This window comes from Carassius auratus, chromosome 39 (genome assembly GCF_003368295.1).
Source record: "Carassius auratus strain Wakin chromosome 39, ASM336829v1, whole genome shotgun sequence".
Taxonomy (NCBI): Eukaryota; Metazoa; Chordata; class Actinopteri; order Cypriniformes; family Cyprinidae; genus Carassius; species Carassius auratus.
The window spans coordinates 5,625,166-5,648,019 of record NC_039281.1 but is presented as its reverse complement, the minus strand read 5'-3'; the positions used below and the strand labels follow the sequence as shown (position 1 = coordinate 5,648,019).

At 38.6% G+C, this 22,854-nt stretch overlaps 1 protein-coding gene and 1 pseudogene across 1 annotated transcript; both read right to left on the bottom strand.

Annotated features, from left to right (window-relative positions):
* Positions 1-384: 384 nt before the first annotated feature.
* On the bottom strand, positions 385-2,038 carry LOC113057763 (P2Y purinoceptor 4-like). Its single transcript, XM_026225273.1, has 2 exons — positions 1,858-2,038; positions 385-1,483 (listed from the first exon to the last, which is right to left on the bottom strand). Exons 1-2 carry the CDS (start codon positions 1,905-1,907, stop codon positions 385-387), a joined length of 1,149 nt encoding a protein of 382 aa, XP_026081058.1. The 5' UTR covers positions 1,908-2,038.
* A 3,393-nt stretch (positions 2,039-5,431) lies between these two features.
* LOC113057748 (phosphatidylinositol 3,4,5-trisphosphate 5-phosphatase 2B-like) lies at positions 5,432-21,350 on the bottom strand (annotated as a pseudogene).
* Between the last annotated feature and the right edge of the window lie 1,504 nt (positions 21,351-22,854).

The window sequence follows — 22,854 nt, the reverse complement described above, 5'->3', positions numbered from 1 at the left end:
GTAGAGTAGTATAGAGTCAGCTTTGTTTTCAGTGTTGACAGAACCCCAACACTGCCAAGTTGTGTCCTTGACCAACAGTGAGAAACTTCAACGTTACAAGTAACCAGGAGTGATCGGCCATCAGAGCTCTTATAAAACGAGCTGCAGTTCCTGTGCACTACACTACCAGCAATCATGAATGAAAAACAAATCATTGAAGAGTGCACAAAGGAAATAAACATCCTTTCTCCAACGAGACTGTCCTGGATTCTTTTGGATGCATATGTCTGTGGCTGTAGAAGGCTTGACTGTCAATAAAGAACACCTGAGATGTCTTACAAAATTTGAGGCAGTCTTCCAGAACTGCTTTTTAAACCATTACCCAAAATGTCTGGGTATTTGACCCTAGAGTCTCGACTCAGTTCCAGCTTGGGCATCTGGGTTCTTAAAACCCAGCCCAATGTTGTTTTCATGCCCATACGTAGTAGAACGAGTTTTCAGAGTCTGTTTAGTGAACGCTCTGATGAGTTTAGAGCGGTACTGATCCCCTGCCAGGAAATAGAGGATGGGGTCCACACAGCTGTTCATGCTAGCAAGCGGACGAGTGATTTTATAAGCAAAGTTGACAATATTAAGGGACCTGCAATCTGCGTCTAGAATACGGTAGCTGTAGTAGAGCGAACGGGTGATGTGGAAGGGTACAAAGCAGATCGCAAACACAACCAACACCACTATAATAAGCGTAATGGACTTCTTTCGGGATGAATTTTGTTGACTTTGGGACAGGCCCTTTTGGTGTTGACAAAGGGCCCGTGCCATTAAACAGTAGCAAACCATGATGACCAGAAATGGCAGGATAAACAGCAGGACCATCACCACAGAGCTGTAGGTAACATAGTTGTGAAATTCATCCGGGCGGCTGGTGTCGTGACACAAAGTATCATTTCCTCTCTGGGAAGTGTTGACGAAACTCAGATTGGGCACCAGGCAGGCTATCACAGCAGTCCAGACAAAACCACACACCACGTGGGCATGGCGTGGCTTCACCAAAGTCAGAGAACGAATGGGGTGACAGATTCCAATGTAGCGGTGCACACTGATGCAAGTGAGAAACAGGATGCTGCAGTACAAGTTGGCATAGAAAAGAAATCGTACAAGCTTACAGAGAAAAACACCAAGAGGCCAGTGGTTGCGGTTTGCATAATAGTATATAAGCATAGGCAATGAGAGCACATAGAGTGTGTCTGACAGGGTCAGATGGAACATATAAATTGTACTGGGTTTCCAGGGCCTCATCTTAGTGATGAACATCCACAGAGCCACAGAGTTAAGTATCAGTCCTAGGAAACACACCAGGGAGTATGATACAGGGAGCAGAATATACTTGAACTCCTCATTGAAGAGACAGCTGAAATTCACTTCATTCTCAGACCTCAGCATCAATGAAGTGGAAGGAAGGGAAAAATTCCCTGAGACACTTTTTCTTAAGAGTGGATTCATTTCTCTGTTAAAATAACAACACAAATTGTTTTAGCAATTTTAGAAACAATGAGTTAGAAGTAAACACAGCAAATTAGATTTCAGTTTAAAATATTATGTCACAAGCTATAAAATCAACATGAGCTACAGACTGAAAGTGTCTACAGAGAATAGACTCTTATGTGTACTTAAAAATCATGATCTTTCAAATCATTTCATATAGTTTAGGGCTAAAAACTCCATGTCTAAACACGAAAACATTTTATCTTAACTCATAAATCGCATAACAAAAAGAAAACGTTTTTTTTGCCCACAACCGTGCACATTTAGGATAGTAGTATGTAAGAGACATAAGAGAAAGAGGAGCATGCGGAGTTGTTTTCACGTGCTAAAACTTACCGTTCACTCAGTTTAACGAGGTCAACACGCCCCTCCATAGATGAAAACATGAGCTTTGATGGTTGACGCTAATGGTTCAAAAACCATTCAAATTGTTTAAGAGATTCACGCATCCAGATATACCGGATTGCGCGTGCTCGAGCTGATAATGTCCCGCTTCAGTAAGTGAGCGCGTGAGCTGAGGGGCGGGGAATCAGAGCCAAACTGAGTTTCTCCCTTCACCTCCTCGAGACAATTCACCAATATTTACTGAGGTATTGATCAATATCTTTTTTTTTTCTTAAATACCACGTTAAACTGGTAAGTTATTAAAAGTCAAAGTCAGTTTTATTCAATTTTGATATTTAAAGAGGAGCTCTTGTATTTTTCTGTAACCTACTCGTCTCATTATCATATCACGCGCTTATCAGTTTCTACCATCTTTGTCGATCACACAGACAGTAATTTACAGCAGAAGCTCATCTCACATGCCCTTTAAACATTATATGTTGTCTCTCGTAAATGATACTTGCCCAGTTTTTATGATAAAATCCTTGAAGGTAAATTATAGCCTCCCACACGTTAACCCAATCGAACACATGGTGCTCTTTTGTTTTATGTAAGATACAGGAAACTCTAGCAAGGCCCTCTTAATATTTAAAATCCAGGATATTGTATCCACAAATTACAGTCCTTTGTTTTATTTCACTTTCACTGTAATTTCACTTCCAGTAAGCACCATGTGACTGTGTGGGCTACCATTTGGAATTGTGCATATGCATCCAACAACAATGTTTCCGAGAAAGTTACATGTTTTCCATACACAGTTACAGAGGTAAAAAGAAATGTAGGTGTTTCCCAAAAGTATTAGGGGAGCTTATGCATATTAAACACAGTCCCATCCCAATTGACCAATGAGAGGTTAGCGTTAGAGAGACACCTAAAAGGCTGGTGCTGGAACTAATTCTTTAGCAACACATCACACACATTTATATCAGACCACTCAGATGTGCTGTTCGTTAATAATATAAACAGTGTTTGGTCATGGCAGACAGTTTAGAAGAGCGAGTGTCTGAAAAGCTAAATGAACAGGGCAAAAGATTACAGCAAGAAAGACCTTTGTCTGCTTGTGATCAGTTTGAGTGTCATAATAGGTTTCATGAGTGATATGCCTCTCTGAGTTAAAGTTCACATTAAATATTTGCACAATTGTTTTATGATGTTGGCTGCAGTAATAAACTATATAGTTTGATGTTAAATAATCTGTAATATAGTTTTCAAATTCATTAGACTTATAGTGCATTATATATATAGTATTATGCATCACTGACAGGATGTTATAAAAAAACATTAAATTATAATTTAAGTCGCGTGTCATGAAAGCTTGGGAGATTCATTTTCATTGTCGGTATAGTGAGACCCACTTCCTTTGCAGTGCTGACCTGATAGTTAGTCCAAAAAGGAATTATGGGAAATTGAATAAATAGTACAGGAATGTGAATGGGTCAGTGACTCAGTATTGTAATGTGAACTGTAAGTTACCGGGAATACAGCTACTTAAGTTTCACTCATCATCTCTGGACTTAATAATAATCCAATGACTGACAGGTGAAGTCAAGCAGGCCGGTGCAGGATATACACCTGCTTTCCACCCATTTCCGTTTGTGTCATGAAAAAGTAGATAAATAGAAAGAATCAAGATTAGCCACAAACTACTGGATTGATAAAAAAGTAAATTTTTCTGAGAGCAGAAAGGAAGTTTATTTGTGATAAGCTGCTATCGTTTAAATGATGTAATAGCCAGACTCACTGAGATTCTTTCTTCAGTGGAAAGCACACAAGGATGTGAATTAACACTGAACTTTCACCAATTCATATTTTCATTCATACGTCTGTCTGTCTAGATCAGTCTATCTATCTATCTATCTATCTATCTATCTATCTATCTATCTATCTATCTATCTATCTATTTATCTATATATCTATCTAACTACAGTAGTCAACTTGTAGTCCAATTTTACACAGTCATCTAAAAAAAATATTTAATGAAAAAAATTAATTGTTATTTTTAAGCCTTATTTTCCTTCTGAGGCCTGAAAAGGAGGAATTTGGTTTAAAACTGCTACAATTTGCTGAATATGTTTTTGTGCTGGCACCTTGGCTGGTTGATGTCTGTCATGGATAAATAAAGATGACAATAAAACCGCCAGTTAATTAATGAGAAATAAAGCATCAACAAGTGTTGACATTTCGCAACATCAAAGCAGTAATGACTTTATGAACTACTTTACTTCTAAGATCGATACTATTAGAGATAAAATTGTAACCATTCAGCCATCCGCTACAGTATCACATCAGGCAGTGCACTATAGATCCCATGAGGAACAGTTCCACTCATTCTCTACTATAGGAGAGGAAGAATTGTATAAACTTGTTAAATCTAAACCAACAACGTGTATGTTAGACCCTATTCCATCAAAGCTCCTAAAAGAGGTGCTTCCAGAAGTCATAGATCCTCTTCTGACTCTTATTAATTCTTCATTGTCATTAGAATATGTCTCCATAACCTTCGAAATGTATTAAGCTTTAAACTTTATTAAAATTTTTAAGCCTCTCATAAAAAAATAAAATAAAAACACAATCTGACCCCAAAGAACTAGTTAATTATAGACTGATCTCGAATCTCCCTTTTCTGTCCAAGATACTAGAAAAGGTGGTATCCTCACAATTATATTCCTTCTTAGAGAAAAATAGTATCTTGTGAGTATTTCCAGTCAGGATTTAGTACAAGATGGAGTACTGAGACTGCTCTCCTTAGAGTTACAAATGACCTGCTCTTATCATTTGATGTGGTTGTATCTCTCTATTAGTGCTATTGGATCTTAGTGCTGCGTTCGACACTGTTGACCACAACATTCTTTTGCATACAGTAGAAAACTTTGTTGGCATTAATGGAAGTGCATTAGCATGCTTTAAATCGTACTTACATGAACACCATCAATTCGAAGCAGTGAATGAAGAGGTATCATATTGATCACAAGTGCAGCATGGACTACCTCAAGGCTCAGTACTAGGGCTGTTACTCTTCATGCTTTACATGTTACCCTTGGGAGATATCACCAGGAAACACTGTGTTAGCTTTCACCTTAATGCTGATTATACTCAGCTCTATATTTCTTCACGGCCTGGTGAGTCGATATAAAAAACTGGATGACGCGCAATCTCTTACTGCTAAATTCTGAAAAAAAAAAAGAAGTTTTAATTGTAGGACCTAAAAACTCTGCATGCAATAACGCTGTCTAAGACTTGATGGCTGCTCTGTAAATTTTTCGTCATCAGTTAGGAACCTAGATGTGCTACTTGATAGCCAATAGCACGATTTAGCAAATAGAGGGAACGCAGTTCGAAGGAACGCAATAGTAATCGTGTGGACGTTTTAGTACATTGAGGGAACTAATTATTAAATCATGCGCACAATTTATTTATTTTTTCTTGCATGTCATGTGCGGGAGATCGGCTATTCACGATTCAAAAATCATGTTTCAAGATCAATGCATATACTTCGTCAGGGTTTTTAATCGATGCATTGAGAAAACGAGTGAATCGTTACAGCCCTACTTTTAAGTAAAGTGAGGAAACAGCATCACTGCAATTAAATCCCTGGGGTAAATAGTAAAATATTTATTCCACTTTAAAAAATAGATCAGCTGTCTCCTTTAGCAAACAGTTGGTTTATGCACTTTTAAACTTTTAAAGGGGTCTCCTAGGAAAAAATACAGCAACTAGGCTAAAAACAGGGATATGGGCAAGCTACTTTTCAATCACCAGACAAGGTACTGAACCAGAACATTTCACAGCTAATGATAAGATCAAATTGTTGTGCTAAATACACAGTATGAGTATCAAGATGGTCAAAGCTAATGTAAAAAAATGAAGAGTCTGTATTTTAGTGATAGCCATGATTTGTTTTGATTGTTAGAAGCAGTTGTTGAACTGTAGTTTATTCCACGCTGTATGCTGAGGACCACAGGGACAGAATTAACACATTGTGTGATGAACTGTATTAATGAATGAACTTTAGAAATTACAGGATTCTTAGTAGGACTGGTTGTTAAAGGGGTGAAATTTGGCACAGATCTCATGGTGCCACCAGTGTGACACATCTTCAGTTGTGTGCCCGACCTCATTGGGTGTTTCGGCCACTTATCACAAGACACCCTCTGCCGGGGTTGGCTCACCACAGGTTGATCAGACCCGGGTGTGTGTCACACAGTGGTGGCACCATGCGATTATTTACAGAAAGAAGAAGAGTTAAAAAAATATATGTATAAAGAATACAAATATTGAACTTGTCATATAGTCTCAGTTTCTTTTCAGTTCAGTCCCAGATCTTTGGAAGGTTCTCCAAGATTCTTCGTCGATGAGACGGGTTAGACACACCTGCTGCACACAGCTCCTCCTCTGTAATACCACTGCATGAGAAGAGAACACGCAATGACATTTGGCAGTGTGTACTGTATATACAGTATATATGTTCACAAAGCACCATTGCTGCTTAAAATCATTAACTGAAGCAAATGCCTGTGAGAACAGAAAAATAAATTAAGCCTGTCAGATATTGGGCTACTTCACATCGACCCTACCTGAAGTAATCAAGATCATCCCAGCCGTTACGGCTGAGGTCCAGCGTGTAGCGCTGCAAACCCAATGTGCTTAGCAGCTCCCACACTGTTTCTGGAGCTCCATGTAAGACTGACACCTGTGGACACACGTTGCCTTTGTAAATATTAAAGCTCAACCCTAAAGCTAATCCTAAAGTCCATATTTGCATGGTGCAATAACCAACATAAACCATGACCGAAAACTACTCAGCTCACCTCTTTCTCCCAGCTGTAGTTTCTCTCACTAGCTAAACCATAATCATATCCATGATGTCTTTCCTGAGACGATATTTGATTATATTGGTACTTCCTGTCTACTGGCTGAAAATCCACCTCACTTAGTGATTTAGCCATTTGGAGGGCTGTAAGTGAGTTGTCTCCTGAAGATGTAGTTGACTGCTCTACTGTCCAAGGTGCTGAGGATTCATGAACGGGAACTGTTGTGGACATATATGGGTACAGCTTTGGTCCATTTCGTATTGGCATGGGTCGAACTTGGTTTATCCTGTTATAGTCCTTTCTGACTTTTTCTTTGAGTGGTGCCTGAATGTCCCGACAAAAAACAGAACTGTTCATGTAGGAGTTTGTGACTTTTTTGACTGATAATACTGAATCCTGTGTCATACTGTTCTTATGGGATTGTAATTGTAAAGATATATTGGTGGAGGTGGTGTGTCTTTGGTTTGGGGATGTATTAGGAACATCTGGACCTGGGAAGAGCTGATAAGAGGACGCAGTTGATGTCAGTTCACTTTGATTCTCGCAAGATGATTTATAGGGTGCTAAAGATCCAGGAATGTCAATCTCTGTGAAATCGGACCTCCGATTAGACCTTTTGTCATGGATGTGACCTTCAGTCACTCTAGGGAGCTGTATCACAGCATCTTTGGTCCTTTCTACTTGGGATTTTTTGCTGGATGAGGGAATCTCTTCAACTCTTCGCAACACAGGCACCCCTTCAAAGATGAAGTATGCAGGATTGGTGTAGCTGTTTGGCGCTGCCATATATGAGGATGATGGTGCTCTACAGTGGGAACAAGAAGTGTAAATCAAGGTCATGTCCAATGGAAAAATGTAGCAGAACATGGTCATCTGTTATAACAAGTATGTCAATAAAACTACTTTACCATAGATGAAGTGAACATTATTTATTAACCTAGGTCTATTTTTTTTGACTCACTGGGTTGGGTATGCACAAGAAGACGGTCGAGACAAATGATCTTTTGTAGTTTCCTTCTCATCCTTCTCCATGCAGAGCCACTCTGTAAAGTGCAGGAGAAATGTCTCAAATCCAAATGTTTAAATATTGTAATCATCTGTGGCAAAACCACTGGGTTTTCAATGAGCAGTAAGCTAAGTTTCATATTTCAGTTAAAGTCTCAGAATGCATCTGGACAAGATTAGGCAGCACGGCAGCAAAAGAGGAAGCCATGGTAGATAGAAAAGTGAAAACAGTGCCGAAGCAGAGGAGGAACTAAATATTTGAGGAAATGATAGACACACCGTAGACCCTTTCCCGGACCCTTCGGCGGTCTGGTGGTACATTAACCCTGATTCGACCACGAATCGAACCCATCTCTTCTCCTCTGTGAGTCAAGCATGTCTCAAATGGATCCGATAATTTGCCTGTTATCGAGCGAAGAGCCACACAGCATTCCCCTGAAATGGCATAACTCCTATTACATATAAAATCAATATGACCGTAATGTTTCAACAGTGCCCTCCACTAAAAAATTAAGAAATTAGGATTAACTGTATTTTCCTGGTTATGATGTAATGGTTTCTAAGAACTAAACTACAGTTTCAGAGAAACTTCATAAAAAAAATGCATGAAGCTCATCATGACCAAATACCGTATGACTCAAAGCCATCACATGACTTCACAGACAACAACAAGTGCTGATCCCGGAGATGCTCTAGATCGGAGAACACTGGGTGGAGCTGAAAAGAAAGAGAAAATGTATTTGGTGTTCCAACCAAAAGTGTCACATCCTTATGAAAAATAGCATGGCTCCAAATTATTAAATTGAGCCAAATGGCCTCTATCACAACCTTGGGGAACTGTTTTGAAGACCAGCCAAGTTTGAGAAATCCTGCTACCTCACAGTACTGTGAGTCATTCTCAGCAGAACGTCGAGGCTCTACACACAAGGAGAAGCATAAAGTAGGAAAAAAAGAAAAGAACTGTCATATTCATCCCATGACCTTCTGCCATTTCAAAAGGAAACTGATTGGCAATGAAACACTACATGCTCGCTAGCCTGACTGATTATTGCACAAAAGATACCTTCTAGATAGCGGGAGTGAAACTCGATGAAAAACTTGGCCTTGCTAGCAGTTTTCACTATGGCCTCAATCACCTCCAGCTCAATACTGGCTCTCTCTGAACCCAATTCTACATCCACAGAGATGGAAGAAGAGGACTGTGAGATGGTTATAACACTATGAGAAACATTAAACAAATACTCAATTGAAAAAATGCTTGAATTATGATTGCTGATTTTATTTATGGGGTTAGTTCACCCAAAAATAAAAATTCTGTCACCCTCATGTTGTTGCAAACCTATAAGACTTTGTTAATCTTCGAAACACAAATGAATTAATTTTCAATGAAATCTAAAAGATTTCTGTTACAGTGTCCATCCACTGAAAGTCCATTAAAAAAGAACAGAAAAAAATTGTAAAAGAAATCCATGTGAATCGAGCTGTTTTATCAAAGTGTTCTGAAGTGATATAATAGTGTTGATAATTTATGACTTTATTAACATATAAACACTGATCAGACCATATACATAAACCACATCAAACACAGCAAATGGAAACTCAAATGTGCTTGCTTGATGTTTGAGAACCAGTGAGGTTTGTCCTTGTGTATCAAGCTTGAACTTAGGCAACAACCAGTTTTTAAAAAGAACAAATGTCTTATGAGTTTGGAACAACATTAGGGTGAGTAAATGAGGATTTAAACTTTTGCGCACAATAAACCTTTAAGAATGATGTAATAGTTGAAATATTTTTAGGCTGTCATGTTGGTTCTGTTAAAATGAACCAGCCTTGAAAAAAAAGTGTTCGGTGCCGAAGGGAAATGGTTAAGGTAATGCATGTTCAGCAACCCCTAATTAAACTCTTTGTGTTATATAATGACTCAAATGGCAAAAAACCCAGTGTCAGTGACTCAAGCTGAAAAGGACTCCATACCTGCTCTGGGAAACTGTGATATCACACCCACTTCAAAAGTAGCAAAAACAGCAGAGTGATCACTGGTGAAGATGTCATCTGTGCATCCTGATGAACAGAACCAACGGATCAGTTAAAATATCTGTTTACTAATCAATTCAATTCTTAAAGCTATAGTTGGGGTGGAGTTACATTTTTATTTAATGAGTCTAAAAACATACAAACCGTCATCTGAACATTAGCAACCATCCCATTAATAAATAACCTAATTAATTAAACATCACAATCCAATCTCATTGAATGCTGCCTTTTAAAAAGACTCGAAAATACTTATGTTAGATAGTAATGAAATACTAAGCATTTGGCCAGTGTTGGTTGTATTTAAATACACTATCAGGATATACGTTGGAGGCCTTTGCTGAGAAGGTTGAATTCACATGTTTGTTGAGCAGACAGACAGACAGGATATGACTCTGATTGTGGAAAAGCTACAATCGTACCCAAAGTAAACCTTTGTTGTGCAGGGTAGATACACACATCTCATTCCAAAATTCTACAAAAATAGCAGTCCAGTGTTTTAGTTACTTCCCTCAAGCTAAAGTGCAAAGCAACAAAGGAGAATGCCTAGTCACTTGATGCTTTATGAAGACGCTGTAATGCATGGACTACATTTTCTTTTACGTGTAATAAGAAAGCTTCTCAAACACTTTCTAATGAGAATAAGAATCTGGAGAAAGAGGAACAGCATACCATATGAGGTGCAGATTATGTGAGACTCTGGGTAGGACTTCCACAGAACTCTATCACACCATGAGGGCCCGTTGACTTGCACCTGAGGAAAAGTTTTGATTGATTTTAAATAAAACAAAGCAAACAGGATGTCATTAACAAAAGCTGATAGATTCAATGAAATGAAAAGTTTTACCCCACTTGACTTGTATTTCTGCCATAGATAACAGTCTCTAGAACCACGTTCATACCGATAGGTGGGTGGAAACAAAATCTTCTCCTCCTCTTCACAGAGAGAGCAAGAACAAAACCAAGAACGAAATAATAAAGTGTCTGTTAATGCTTTTTTTGTCCCACTGTTGTTGTGTAATCACATCTATTGATTTCATGTGTCTGTGGTGTCCCTGGGAGGAGAAGAGCAGCCACGGTTCTTACTAAAGTTAAAAAAGGCCTTTCTTCTGTGCCGCTCTCTGGTCAATTGGTCTGCACACATCAGCTCCTCGAATTCTCGCTTTGAAACATGCTTTAATATGTCCTACAAAAGGAAGACCTCAGTCAGGGACAGATGACCTTCAATATATAATATAACTGAGCACAAATATTCACAGAACAACTCAATTCAATGCGCTTAATGGGGTCTCCTTAGAGCAATGTTTGAATGGCTATGAATCACAGTTAATAAAAAGCAGTGAGAGGGAATAAGTAAAGCTGAGTGACTAATATCTAGACAGAAATAAAGTAGATATAAGCTATGTGACCAGAGCATCCAGGTCCAGGCGGTAGTTGAGGTCTCCACACCAAAAGAGATGATTGAAACGAAGGCTAATGTCAAAAGTGCTGAGCTGCTTTTCTCCAAGAGACAAGAGTCTGAGGATGTCTTGGAAGTTGTGGTTCCTCCTAAGACAAGAAAGAAGGACAATGCAAAATGGACAGTCACACACACACACATCCATTCCAAAGTTTCGGGTCTAAAGATGTAACAGAGCATCTCTTATGCTCAACAAAGCTGCATTTATTTGATCATAAATACAGCAAAAAAAATAGTTTTACAAATATACAAAAAATATTTTCTATTTTGATTTTTAAAATGTCATTTATTCATGTGATTGCAAAGCTGACTGTTTAGCGTCACTACTCCAGTCATATATATATATATATATATATATATATATATATACATACAATTATTCATTAAAAAAAAATACTAGAAACATTATTGTACAGCACATAGTAACATGATGTTATATAGATGTTTCACACTTAAAGGTCCACTCAACTGCCTTGAAATGCACATTGGGCTTGTCCAAATACTCACATGCAGTCTTGGCAACTTGACAGTACGTGCATGCAACAGCAAGTGCACAAGACTATTCCAGGTTTTAAAAACACCAAAGTGCATTGCCTTTAATGCACACTAAATCCACACTAGGCAGCAGTATTCAAGGCCAAGTGTATCCCATAATGCACCATGTTCTGGAAATATATCATGAGACTTTTTGCAGAGATTATGTGAGATGTTGTGAAAGTTAAATATGAATAATAATTAGATACATTTACATAAAATTTTATAATAATAGAATAATAATTACAAAATTACATAAAATTTTGTAGCAAAACACAAAGTGTTGCCATTTTATTGGTGCAAAGGTGAGTATGTATCTTTCGTACAACATTTGCAACTGCTTTTTATCACTTAATTAGAAGCAACACAATTACGAAATCGTCTAATCTGTTATAGGGAATATTGAAGAGACACAGACAAGTTTGTTTCTGGATGCAAAGTACCGAAAATCTAAATAAAGCTCTGTAAACACTTGCATTTTTAAAACACTATATCTGTGTCCCCTCGGGTAATAGAAAAGTTCTAAACACACTTGTGGTCTTGGGCTAAATACAAAAAATACATCATGCGAGTAGACAAGCGGTCAAGTGAAAAGACCACAAGTTGGGGTATTTGGACAAGCTCATCCTATGTGTTGCTGTTGACAATTTTAAATGAAACTGGAAGACAGGATGGGACTTATCAAGCAGCTCCACCACTTTTTTTAAATATCCAATAGTGTTTTGTTTATATCACAACTTGAACCAGGGGCCTGTACCATGATGTTAGCTGAACAAATTCAGAGTTACAGGATTAGTTTTGAGTTGACAAAACCAATCCGGCTTTGTTGGTACCATGATGCTGACCATCAACTTTCTTTGTCAACTCAGGCTTTGATCATGAGTTTGTGGAGCGCGTGCACATGAATGTATGACATCACTGGCGAACAGCCAATCACAAGCCTTGCAACACAAAGCAAGTATGATTTACTTCTCGTGAGAGACCCAGCGAGATTCAAAAGGTTAAGAGATATGAGAATATAAATAATAATAATAATAAGAAGAATCTCAATAATTATATAAATCATAAAATGACTCAGTAATTATCATTAAAGCCATTATCATTTTTTTTTTTTTTTTTTTTTTTTTTTTTATTATTGACCTTTAATTTGGAGCAAGATAAACTGGAGTGACTTTGTGTCAGACATGTGTCACTTCTCTCACATCTGATTGGTCCAACTTCAGTTTGATATCTCTAACCCGGAACATGCTGCCCCGGAGCAGGTTAGCCATGGAATGTCAGTTACTATGGGAATGAATGCCGCTAAAAGCCAAGCCACTTACGTGGTACCTAAAACCCAGGATTGGTGCAAACTAACCTGAAACTTACCTGGCTAGCCAGCTAATCTAGCTTCATGGTACAGGCCTCGGCTGAGCTCAGTAAAGCCACATTTTACAGTTTATATCAGCATCTGTAGTGGGCGGGACACTTTGGGTTCTAGAAAGCACTGATTGGACAGAAAGCTGACATGTAGGGTGATGTCATCAAAATCATCTGTCCATATTTGCCAAATTGAAAGACTGTAACTTTAGAATGCTATTATCTTCTAAATGTAAACTTTGCCATTATTTTAGAGCACATTAGCATACAGATTACCTTAAGATTAACATATTCAAATCCAAAAAAACTTTGAGCAGGGTAATTAATGCGGTGGTTCTCAAACTAGTCTAAGAGTTATTAGTTGAAAAATTATAAATAAAATAAATAATTTGTACATATTGAAATAATCAACTGATTCATCAACTCACAGCAATGAAATAACTGATTTTGTTAACCTTAATTTTTGATTTTGTCACGTGTTAGTTAGACATTAAAGTTTCAGTTTCAGTATGATAATTTCAGTATGAACAGTTTTTCTCTGGAAGTTCAGTGCTTTAAAACCTCTTCAGATTTTAAAAGTTTTGTAATGTAGGCCTATTCCAGCCTTAAGGATATTTTGTGCCCTACTTTTTTGTAAAGTGTTTTTGGGTTGATATGTGGTCTGCAGTTTTTACTGTTGATCCATCACCACATTTGAAATCCACTTCTCTATTTTAAAGATATGTGTGAATACCTGAGTGTTTTATCACTACCGGAAGTCAGATGGCAGTTTACAAAACCCATTGAGGTGCCATTAAAGAGAAGAGAAACTCCTACAGCTCCCTTATTTCCTGTAACCACAAAGAAAAAAACAAAATATCTTAAACACAGTATTTAGCACTTGATTTGTTCTGCTTGGCTAAACGACAAGGATATAAAGGAGGTGAGAAAACAGAGAAAAAGAAGAATTAGTAAATGTGTTTATTGGTTTGTTTGAGCAAGAGAGATTTGTACCAAGTGTGTTCCCCAGGCCAGTTTTTACACTAGCAGTGTTTACTTGACTGATGCGTCCTTCATGCTCTGGTTTCACAAACACAGCCAGTCTGATATTCCAAAGGGACTGTACTGCCACCTACAGGAGAACCACAAAAACACAATCTACTCTCACCAATTTAAAACTTTGATGTCATCCATTCAAATGATTAATACAGATATATGATCACAAAAGAAGAATAAACATGGAGCGTTCTTGACTATGAACATTTTGATTTCATAAAATCAGACCTGTTTGAAGTCGATGTTGGTTGCACTCCGAAGCGTGGCTCTGATGTGTTCAGCCCATTCTCTCTCACCCTGCGGGTTGTCCTGAGTGCCCACTGCATAGATATCATGAGGCAGGGATGCAATGGACTCGTCTGGGGTGAGACCCAGACCACAGCAAGTAACCCAGGACTGAAGTGAACCGGTTGGTGGAGTGCCCCCTGCAGGTAAAATACAGAAACAACAATTAAATATTTAGCTGCAACTGTTGAGGCCATAATATCTTTCATTAATGATATACTGTACATCCATACCCATGTTCCAGGTGCCCACAAACACAGAGATGACATCAAGTTCAGATTGCTGGGAGTGAGCAGCTTTTATAATCTGCAGCAGCCGACAGAATGCTTCTCGTTTCTGTGGGAGACATATCAGTACATCAGATTTAGTTCATTTAAGGTAAGCCAGTTCCAGTCTTTCTCCTCACCTTCATGCTTTCAAACACAAGTTCTTTCGGAGGATTGTGATGACTGTCTATGACCATTTTCAGCTTAGCAGGGCTCCTCTGAATCTTCACCAACTGCACGACTAAAACATTAAAGCATTAGATGGCATTTACTAGCCTTGTATGATAATAATGGAGACTGAAGTAACTCAGGTTTTAAGGCAAGATAAACTCACTTCTGTCATGTGTGACAGTCTCAAGACCGAATGAGCCAGTCTTCTTGTCAAACAGCAGCACTCCTGCATCTACGTCTACTGACACTGTTTGCCTGCCATACCTGACCACCTTGACCTTGGCATGCACATAAATAAATGCAAACACTTTCATAGTTTAAATATTACCAGTGAGCAAACAGTAGGCACTAATGTGTTACCTGAAAGCTGTGGACAGTGTTGGGTCTGGCCTGTTTTTGGGGGGCTGTGATGGACTCGGGAGGTATGACTGGTTTCAACGATAAGTTGTGATTGGTTACAGCTTCTTGTAAAGCTTTGAGAACCTGGAAAAAACATGATATTGTTATCATCATCACAGACAGAAATGCAAAAAGATGACAAGTATGTGGTTTGTGCGGGTTGGCAAGCTGTTTTTGGCATATGTGTCTCTACCCTCTTCTCCAGAGATGACAGCAGGTTACAGAGGGCAGTGAGCTTGTGAAGCAAAGTATCCATGTTTCTTCAGGGCTCTTCCCTGTATTCTAACAAAAAGAGAGTTTAACAGGACAACAGGAATGACGTCTCCGCTCTGCATGCTCATGCTATGCTGTTGCTAAGGCATTCTGAGAAATTGCAAAGTCGTTCTGAGTGATCACTATGTGATTATTTCTTGGCACAAGTTAAAAGAGTTTGCCTCCAAGGCACTATGATAGTCTGGTCCCTAATGATAGGGTCTAAGGCACTGGTTCTCAACCCGGTGGCCAGAGCCCACTAGGGGGCCTCAGAGAACTTTCAATTATTGCAATGTATAGATTATTGTTATTATCAACATTGTATTGAAATGCTAAAAAAATCAAGATGTTTAGTAAAATGAACTTCATCCATCCTTGAAAATAAGTCAGTCATATCATATTAAAAAAGTAACAGAGCCTTTCAGTAAACAGTACACCTTTATTAAATTTATGAAACTATATTAAAATCTATTAAAGAAAAATATGACTGACTGATAATAGCAGCCTGTATTAGACTTGTGTTTGTATACCTGCATTGTGGAGAAGGTGAGGTGCCCACTAGGGTGATCAAACACTTTCGCTAAGGTTTCCAAACTGGAAAGAGTCTGGTCAATCTCACTGTGGTAAACAAATCAGCAATAACGTTTTCTTGAAAATATTCAGACGTTCTTATTTCAAATAATGTGTGTGAAGTGACATGTGATGTTAGAGAAGCTGCACCTGTGCAGACTGTCACATGCTCGGCTGAGGATGCACTGAAAGTGTTGCAGTCCTGATGCGCCTCCTTTCACATTCTCCAGGTCCTTACACACATTACTGTGTAGATACTCATCCAGTAATTGTACAATCTCACAGCCTGCACTGCAGAGGTAAGCATTGGTACACTGAGCTGTAAGGAGCGACACTGTTTTCACACAATTTTACATACAGGCACAGAGCCACAGACTGATATTGATCCATAAGTCATGTGTGAATGAATGTACCTATTTGGCCTGAGCTCCTGAAGCCTCTGTAGCAGTAAATGAGCTGCTGAACTGGAAGGTGAAGGTAAAGGCTGGCCTGCAGGGGACATTGCACGTGGTGGAGGGGTGACAAATGTTGAACCTGGCTTCTCATCCTCTCCATCTGCACCGAAAAGACACCTGCATTTAATCTTAAACATTTGAATGTTGTGCCTGTGGGATGTCATAGCAGCCTCACACAAAATATAGACTAATAGATGCAATGCACTCACTGAACTAAAACGCTTCTAACATCTTAATTGAGAGATTGTTATTTATTAGTTTTGGCTTCTATCATCTTACCTGAGCTCTCATCGTTGGGCTCTGATTCACGCATAACAGGATAAAGCAGTGGGGCCACCAGACCTTTGTGTGGGTGTTGATAACCCACAACTAAATCACTAAGGGTACGAAAACAATTCACCTGCACTCCCTGCGTGGCCTGAAACAAAAACACAAATGACCTGACACATACAGGCAAACAAATGCAGGAATCAGTTACAGCAGGACAATATAAGTATTTTAAATATGCATCACAAGATTTTAAAATTCTGTCCTAATATAGGTGGAAAATTATCAGTGTATAAGAAGGTTAACAATAAAAATCATACTGCCAAAAGTGTGAAAACTTTCCTACAAAATCTGCATGATGACAGATCCTGAACTTTATCACAGCCTAATATTTTTAGGCCTGGGTTCACAAACTGGTTTTAAGTTACGCCAGGTTTAGGCCATAGTTCAATTAGGACATTTAAGTATATTTTAGAAACATGCATATTACTGGTGTGCATCTAGAGAAAAAACAATCGTACTGATATATTTTAAAACTTTCAGTTAAAATAGCCCAGACATGCATTTTAGTCAGGGAATACGCTTAAGCCTTTTCTGTGAAACCAGAGGTTACATTTTTAATTTATATTACAGAATTGGCTAACTTTTTGTTAAATAACAAATATTTGGAATTCTGACAGACCTATTAAACTTGCATGCCAAAAAATTATTTGAGACTCTCCTGCATAAACAAAAAAAAAGAATGGCAGAAAATGCAGATCTGCTAGATTTGCTACAAAAAGAAGTTGGTCTATGTAGTCTATGTAACTCCAAAAACATATACGTTTTTCTGCTTTATGGACCAAAGATACAATTACATTATGATGCCCTCATTCTAGTGTCTGCCAAATTCTACATAACGCGAACAGCCAGCTACCCACTGTGCAAACAAGAGCATACTCACATTAAAACATCAGGCATCATGACAAATAAAATAACCACTCTTTGAATGCCTTTTTTTAGAAGCTTGTATTTTGAAAGCATGGTCGATGAAAGCATTTTTGAAAAACTTTGAATTATTTCCCCTAAAATCTCAAAATAGACGAATGTTTTCCTTCCAAGAGTGCAGCTCTTGAAAAGCGATTAAAAGAAATCAGACACTGCGAGGGGGAGAATATTCAGAGAACATTTCTTTTTCACAAACGAAAGCAACTAACTTAATAAGCCTCTTCTTGTGCATGTATATGTTATCCATTCTGTGTTTTAAATAGGAAACAGTAATTTAATCCAATTTAAAAATATAAACCTTATTGGTAGAGTGTTTCTGAAACACACCAACACATCTCATCCATGCACAGGACAGAATAAGCAAAAATACATCTACTACTGCTGCCTGGCCAAAACTTCTGACATAGAAACAATTATGTCATGCATATTTTAATATCCATGCTGACAGTCAAACTCATTCCAGTCATTCTGTACTGGATCAGGAGCGTGGGTGCAGGAGGAATCTGTGTGAAACATTTTGTTGATAGCGAGTGCCACAGTGGCCAATTTGAAAACATGCAGCTCCATGCTTCAGAAAGCAGACAAAAATAAGTCTGCTTCTTTTTTTAAAGAATATGAAGAAGTGAAAGTAACTAGATTAGCATCAAGTAATTTCCAATGTGAAATTGAAAATTCATTTAAAGATAAGACCATAATTTACGGTCTCCTGCCTAACAAGGCAACATTTTCGCCTGCATTTAGTTTACATACTTGTGACTGTGCATTTTACTGTGCAAAGTCCTTTGTCTGCTCACCTGTACAGCCAGTAGCCCATCTGCATCAGGAAGGATTCGGTATGTATGAACATGTCGCTGGAACCTATGGACAAGACAGACTGTTGATTATACACTAAAATAGTCTTAAAGCTAAAGTTTACCCAAAAATGAATATTCTGTTGTGTCTGTCAAGATCTAATGACTGTCTTTCTTCCGTGGAGCACAAGAGGAGATGTTAAGGGGGATGTTAATGCTGCTGTTTTCCATACAATGAAAGTGAATGGTGACCACGACTGTCAAGCAAGGTTTTCATTGAAGAGCAACTTTTTTGTTAAACTACAGTCTGTTTTTAACACATATGGCTTCATAAAGCTGCTCATGTTCTGTGTACCATAGTTCTTTTTGTCCTTTGTAAGATCTCATCAGCTTGTACACAAGACATCAGCTCCGACATTCTGCTAAACTTCTCATCTGGTGTTTAGCAGAAAATAGAAAGCCAACCAACCCTTTAAATGATCACATAAATGGAACATTTTGTGGCTTCATGAAACAATGCGTTCACGCCTGACATCGATGTTTTCTATGGTCAACACAGGGCAGCATGTTTAATTCTGAAAGTAGGGGAAAAATTCATTTATACCATATAAAAGGCCACAGTAAAATAAAAGACAACTAGTTAATGTGGTCACTAAGGCCATCGGTATGTGTCATATCATACAAGATCATATTTCTGTGCCCATAGGAGTTTAGATAAACTAGAATTTGTGTTCATTTGCATTTGGCCACACAACCTGGAACATAATTAGAAAGCTCAGTGTTTCCAGGTAATCTAAAAGAAGAGATCAAAGCACAGAGAGGAAGTGTGACTGTGTGAGTAGATGCTTTGCATGTGCTGTGTTTCACAGAGAAGAAATGAGGTAGAGGGCAAGGGGAAGAATGAATGAGAGAGAATGGAAGAAAGAAAGTAGGGAGTGCAGTTGGAGCTGGAGGGCTCAGCCTTCAGGAATGTGTCTGGCTGTGGGCCGCAGTGGAGAGAAAGCAGTGTGGTCACTGGAGCCTGTTCCCTCCTACAGGGGCCAGAGACAGGAGGAAAACAGGGAAAACTGAGGCCTGAACAAAGCTGACCGAGTGGGGCCTAGAGGGACTGCTGTCTCCTGGAGCTCATGTGCATTGAGATAGACAGTACTAAACTATCTGAAAAGTAGCCCAATCACTGTATTGCCAAAGTTCTGCTGAAACCTGATGGGGAAGTCAGACACATGGCTGCAAAATCAACCTCACAGGCAGACTATAGAAAAGGACTACAATAGTTCATTGACAATACCTGGTTACTATTGTGATTTACTAAAAAATGTCATTGTGCATCACTAGGAAGTGATGTAAATAGACAGCTAGGTGTGGTGCCAAATTCATTCTAGGTAAATTTATCACATCACAACTAAGTATGTTTACAGGCTGGAACAGAAGTTTTCAAAACACTAGGCATCATATAGTTTGTAAATGGGTTACAGAAAAAAAAACTGTTCATACAACAAACGACTAATGATTGCACACTACCAGATTTTCATGTTTTCTGAACACAACAAACTCATGCAGAAACATGCAACTTGTTCCTAGAAGATGCATGACTATATGTGTTGTACAACTGGCTTAAATGCCAAACATATTTGAAATCCTTTAACTGATTGAAATCATCACACACTGTTAATTTTGGATTAAATTAGTCACTTCTGACCACCCAACATCTTCAAATTGGTTTTACTCTCTGGCAACTAGCATTGCCTTATCACTCATCTGCAATTCTGTGCAATCGTTGTGTAGTGTATTCCAGTCTTGAGGTGTTGTACTCACAGCAGACACAAGGCGTAGGCTCCAGGCACAGATTCGCTGTCCCTCACCAAGAAGCTGCCATCTCTCCCTGCATGGGCCAGCAGCTCTTCGGCTTGAACACGGCTGATGTCCCGATGGTACCACGCTGCTGCTGTCATGGTGCTTTCAAAAGAGTGTCCTAGCAGAATATAATACAATCTAATTTCCAAAAACCAAAGAGGTTGACACAAGTTTGATGAAAGATCTCATATTGATACTGTTGATCTCCAATGATCCCAAAACCGGAGGTCCTCACTCTCATCTCCTCTCTGTCAAGAGCTAAGCATGCAGTGTCAGATCCAGAGAGTGTTCCGGCATCCAAAAGCTTTGTTGTTTACACTGTCTATTGTGTTTGCCTTCCAATGAGCATGTGCGTTTTAAAGGCAGAATGCCTGTTTGGCTTGAGGGCAGATCCAGGACCGGCCTCCTCCTCTTGTGATCTATGATGATTCCACTTGTGAGAGCTCATTACAAAGTGAGACTGAGGTAGATGACATAGCATCCATACACATGCTGCCCACCGCACTGACAAAAGCACCTATTGTCTGGCAGCAAACAAATCCAAGATGAGGAACCAAAAGTGAAGAAGCACCAGCCACAGACTGCGCAGACATGAAAAGGCAGTGGAGCAGTACCACCACAAATTCAAATACTTTTCCACTCAGTTGGTTTTGCCTTATAAGGGCAAGGCAACACCCCTCTGAGAACTTCGGCTGATGTCTGAAAACTCCACTAAAGAACAGTTAACTCCAGTTAAAGGTTCACCAACAACCCTTGGGGAGAGAACTAGACCTGGACTCCATTTGCAAAGATGGAAAACCATGGGGGTCGGCATGTAGACGTAACATTAGAACGGATGGACCCCTGGTAAAATAAGGAAGTGCTTCACAACTCCAGATGGCGGAGGAAGAAGAGAGAGTGGAAAAAATGAAAACACTAACCTGAATTCCTCTAAGTGACCTCACTTCATCGCTGGTGCATGAACCTGAACGCAGCGTTTTAGGAACTTCCAGTCTCACTCATTCTTTCTGTCTATATCTCCGAGGGATCTTCAGAAAAACCTACACAGTTGCTACACTGTAGCTAAATCATTGTCATATGCTTTGAATCAGTCTCTCTCCCGGTCATACGCTAACAACTTCAGAAGATCTGGGTTACTGTGCTACGCTTCCAGTTGTTTTTCTCTCACTCCTTGATGGCTTCTCATCTCCCTCTCTCTATCCAGGAAGTGAAGAACACAAGCTCTGCCATATGGATATGATCATCCCCCTTTCTCTGCGTCTCTTATTTTGTCCTTCTCCTCCTCCTGCCCTCCTTTTTCTTCTCTCTTTCTGTTTCCAGCTGCTTAACTAACACCATCCCTCACTACTCAGCAAAAATAGTCTGCAAACCTCACCACCAAACACAAATAAAGCACCCATTTCTCTGTTTGTTGTGAGTGGGCTATAAAAAGCGATTGTTTTTCCACTATTAAGTAGCTATGAAGGAAGTCAGGCAGGCCCTAGAAGTTTCTACCGCACCCTTCATCCGTAGTGTTGTCTGTTCAGTGTTGTGGCAATAGACCACACTAGGTCGTATGTGGGTTCAGGTTTTTGTACATGCAGTAGCTTTCATAATGTGATGCATTTCAGAGTAAAAAAATAAAATAAAATTTTGAATTTGATTTTATCCATTCCAAATTAATTGGATGGTAAAAAGAGTTACAAAGGTTACAGCCTATAATCACAACCTGAAGAACAATATCAACACCTGTATATTCTACAGGATTTACACTGATTAACACTATATGTATACATCCTTCATCATACAGGATTTACACTACTTGATTGCGATTATGCTTTCCTGGACCAGCATCAATTTTTGCAATAAGTGTAAGTAGTAATTATGTTATCTATATTTTAAACTGGAAGATACTATATGCATTTCAGTAATTTTTGAGTGTAGAGTGTATTTTTGTAGTGTGTAAATGACTGTTTATAGCTTGGCAGAAGGCAGATTTGAGCCCAGGTCGATCGCATGAGCTTCTTACTCTCTACTGCCTACTCCACTCAATACACTGAACCAATTGTGTCTTCTTATAATTTTAGTGTACCAGACATTGGTGGGCTAGTGAAAGGAGCATTTGCCAACAACCATGCTATTTGCATTCATTGTAAAGACACTCTCCTCGCTTGGACCCCTGGGCTGTGCCTATAATTCCCATTGGATATTTCGTGTAAGCAATGTACTGTAAGCAGAAAAAAGGAAAGTCACTTCAGAGGATAAGCAATTTATTGCATTTTGTTTACAGATTATAGAAATGTATATATACATATATATATATATATATATATATATATATATATATATATATATATATATATATATATATATATATATATATATACGTATATATATATATACATATATACATATATATGTATATATATATATATATAC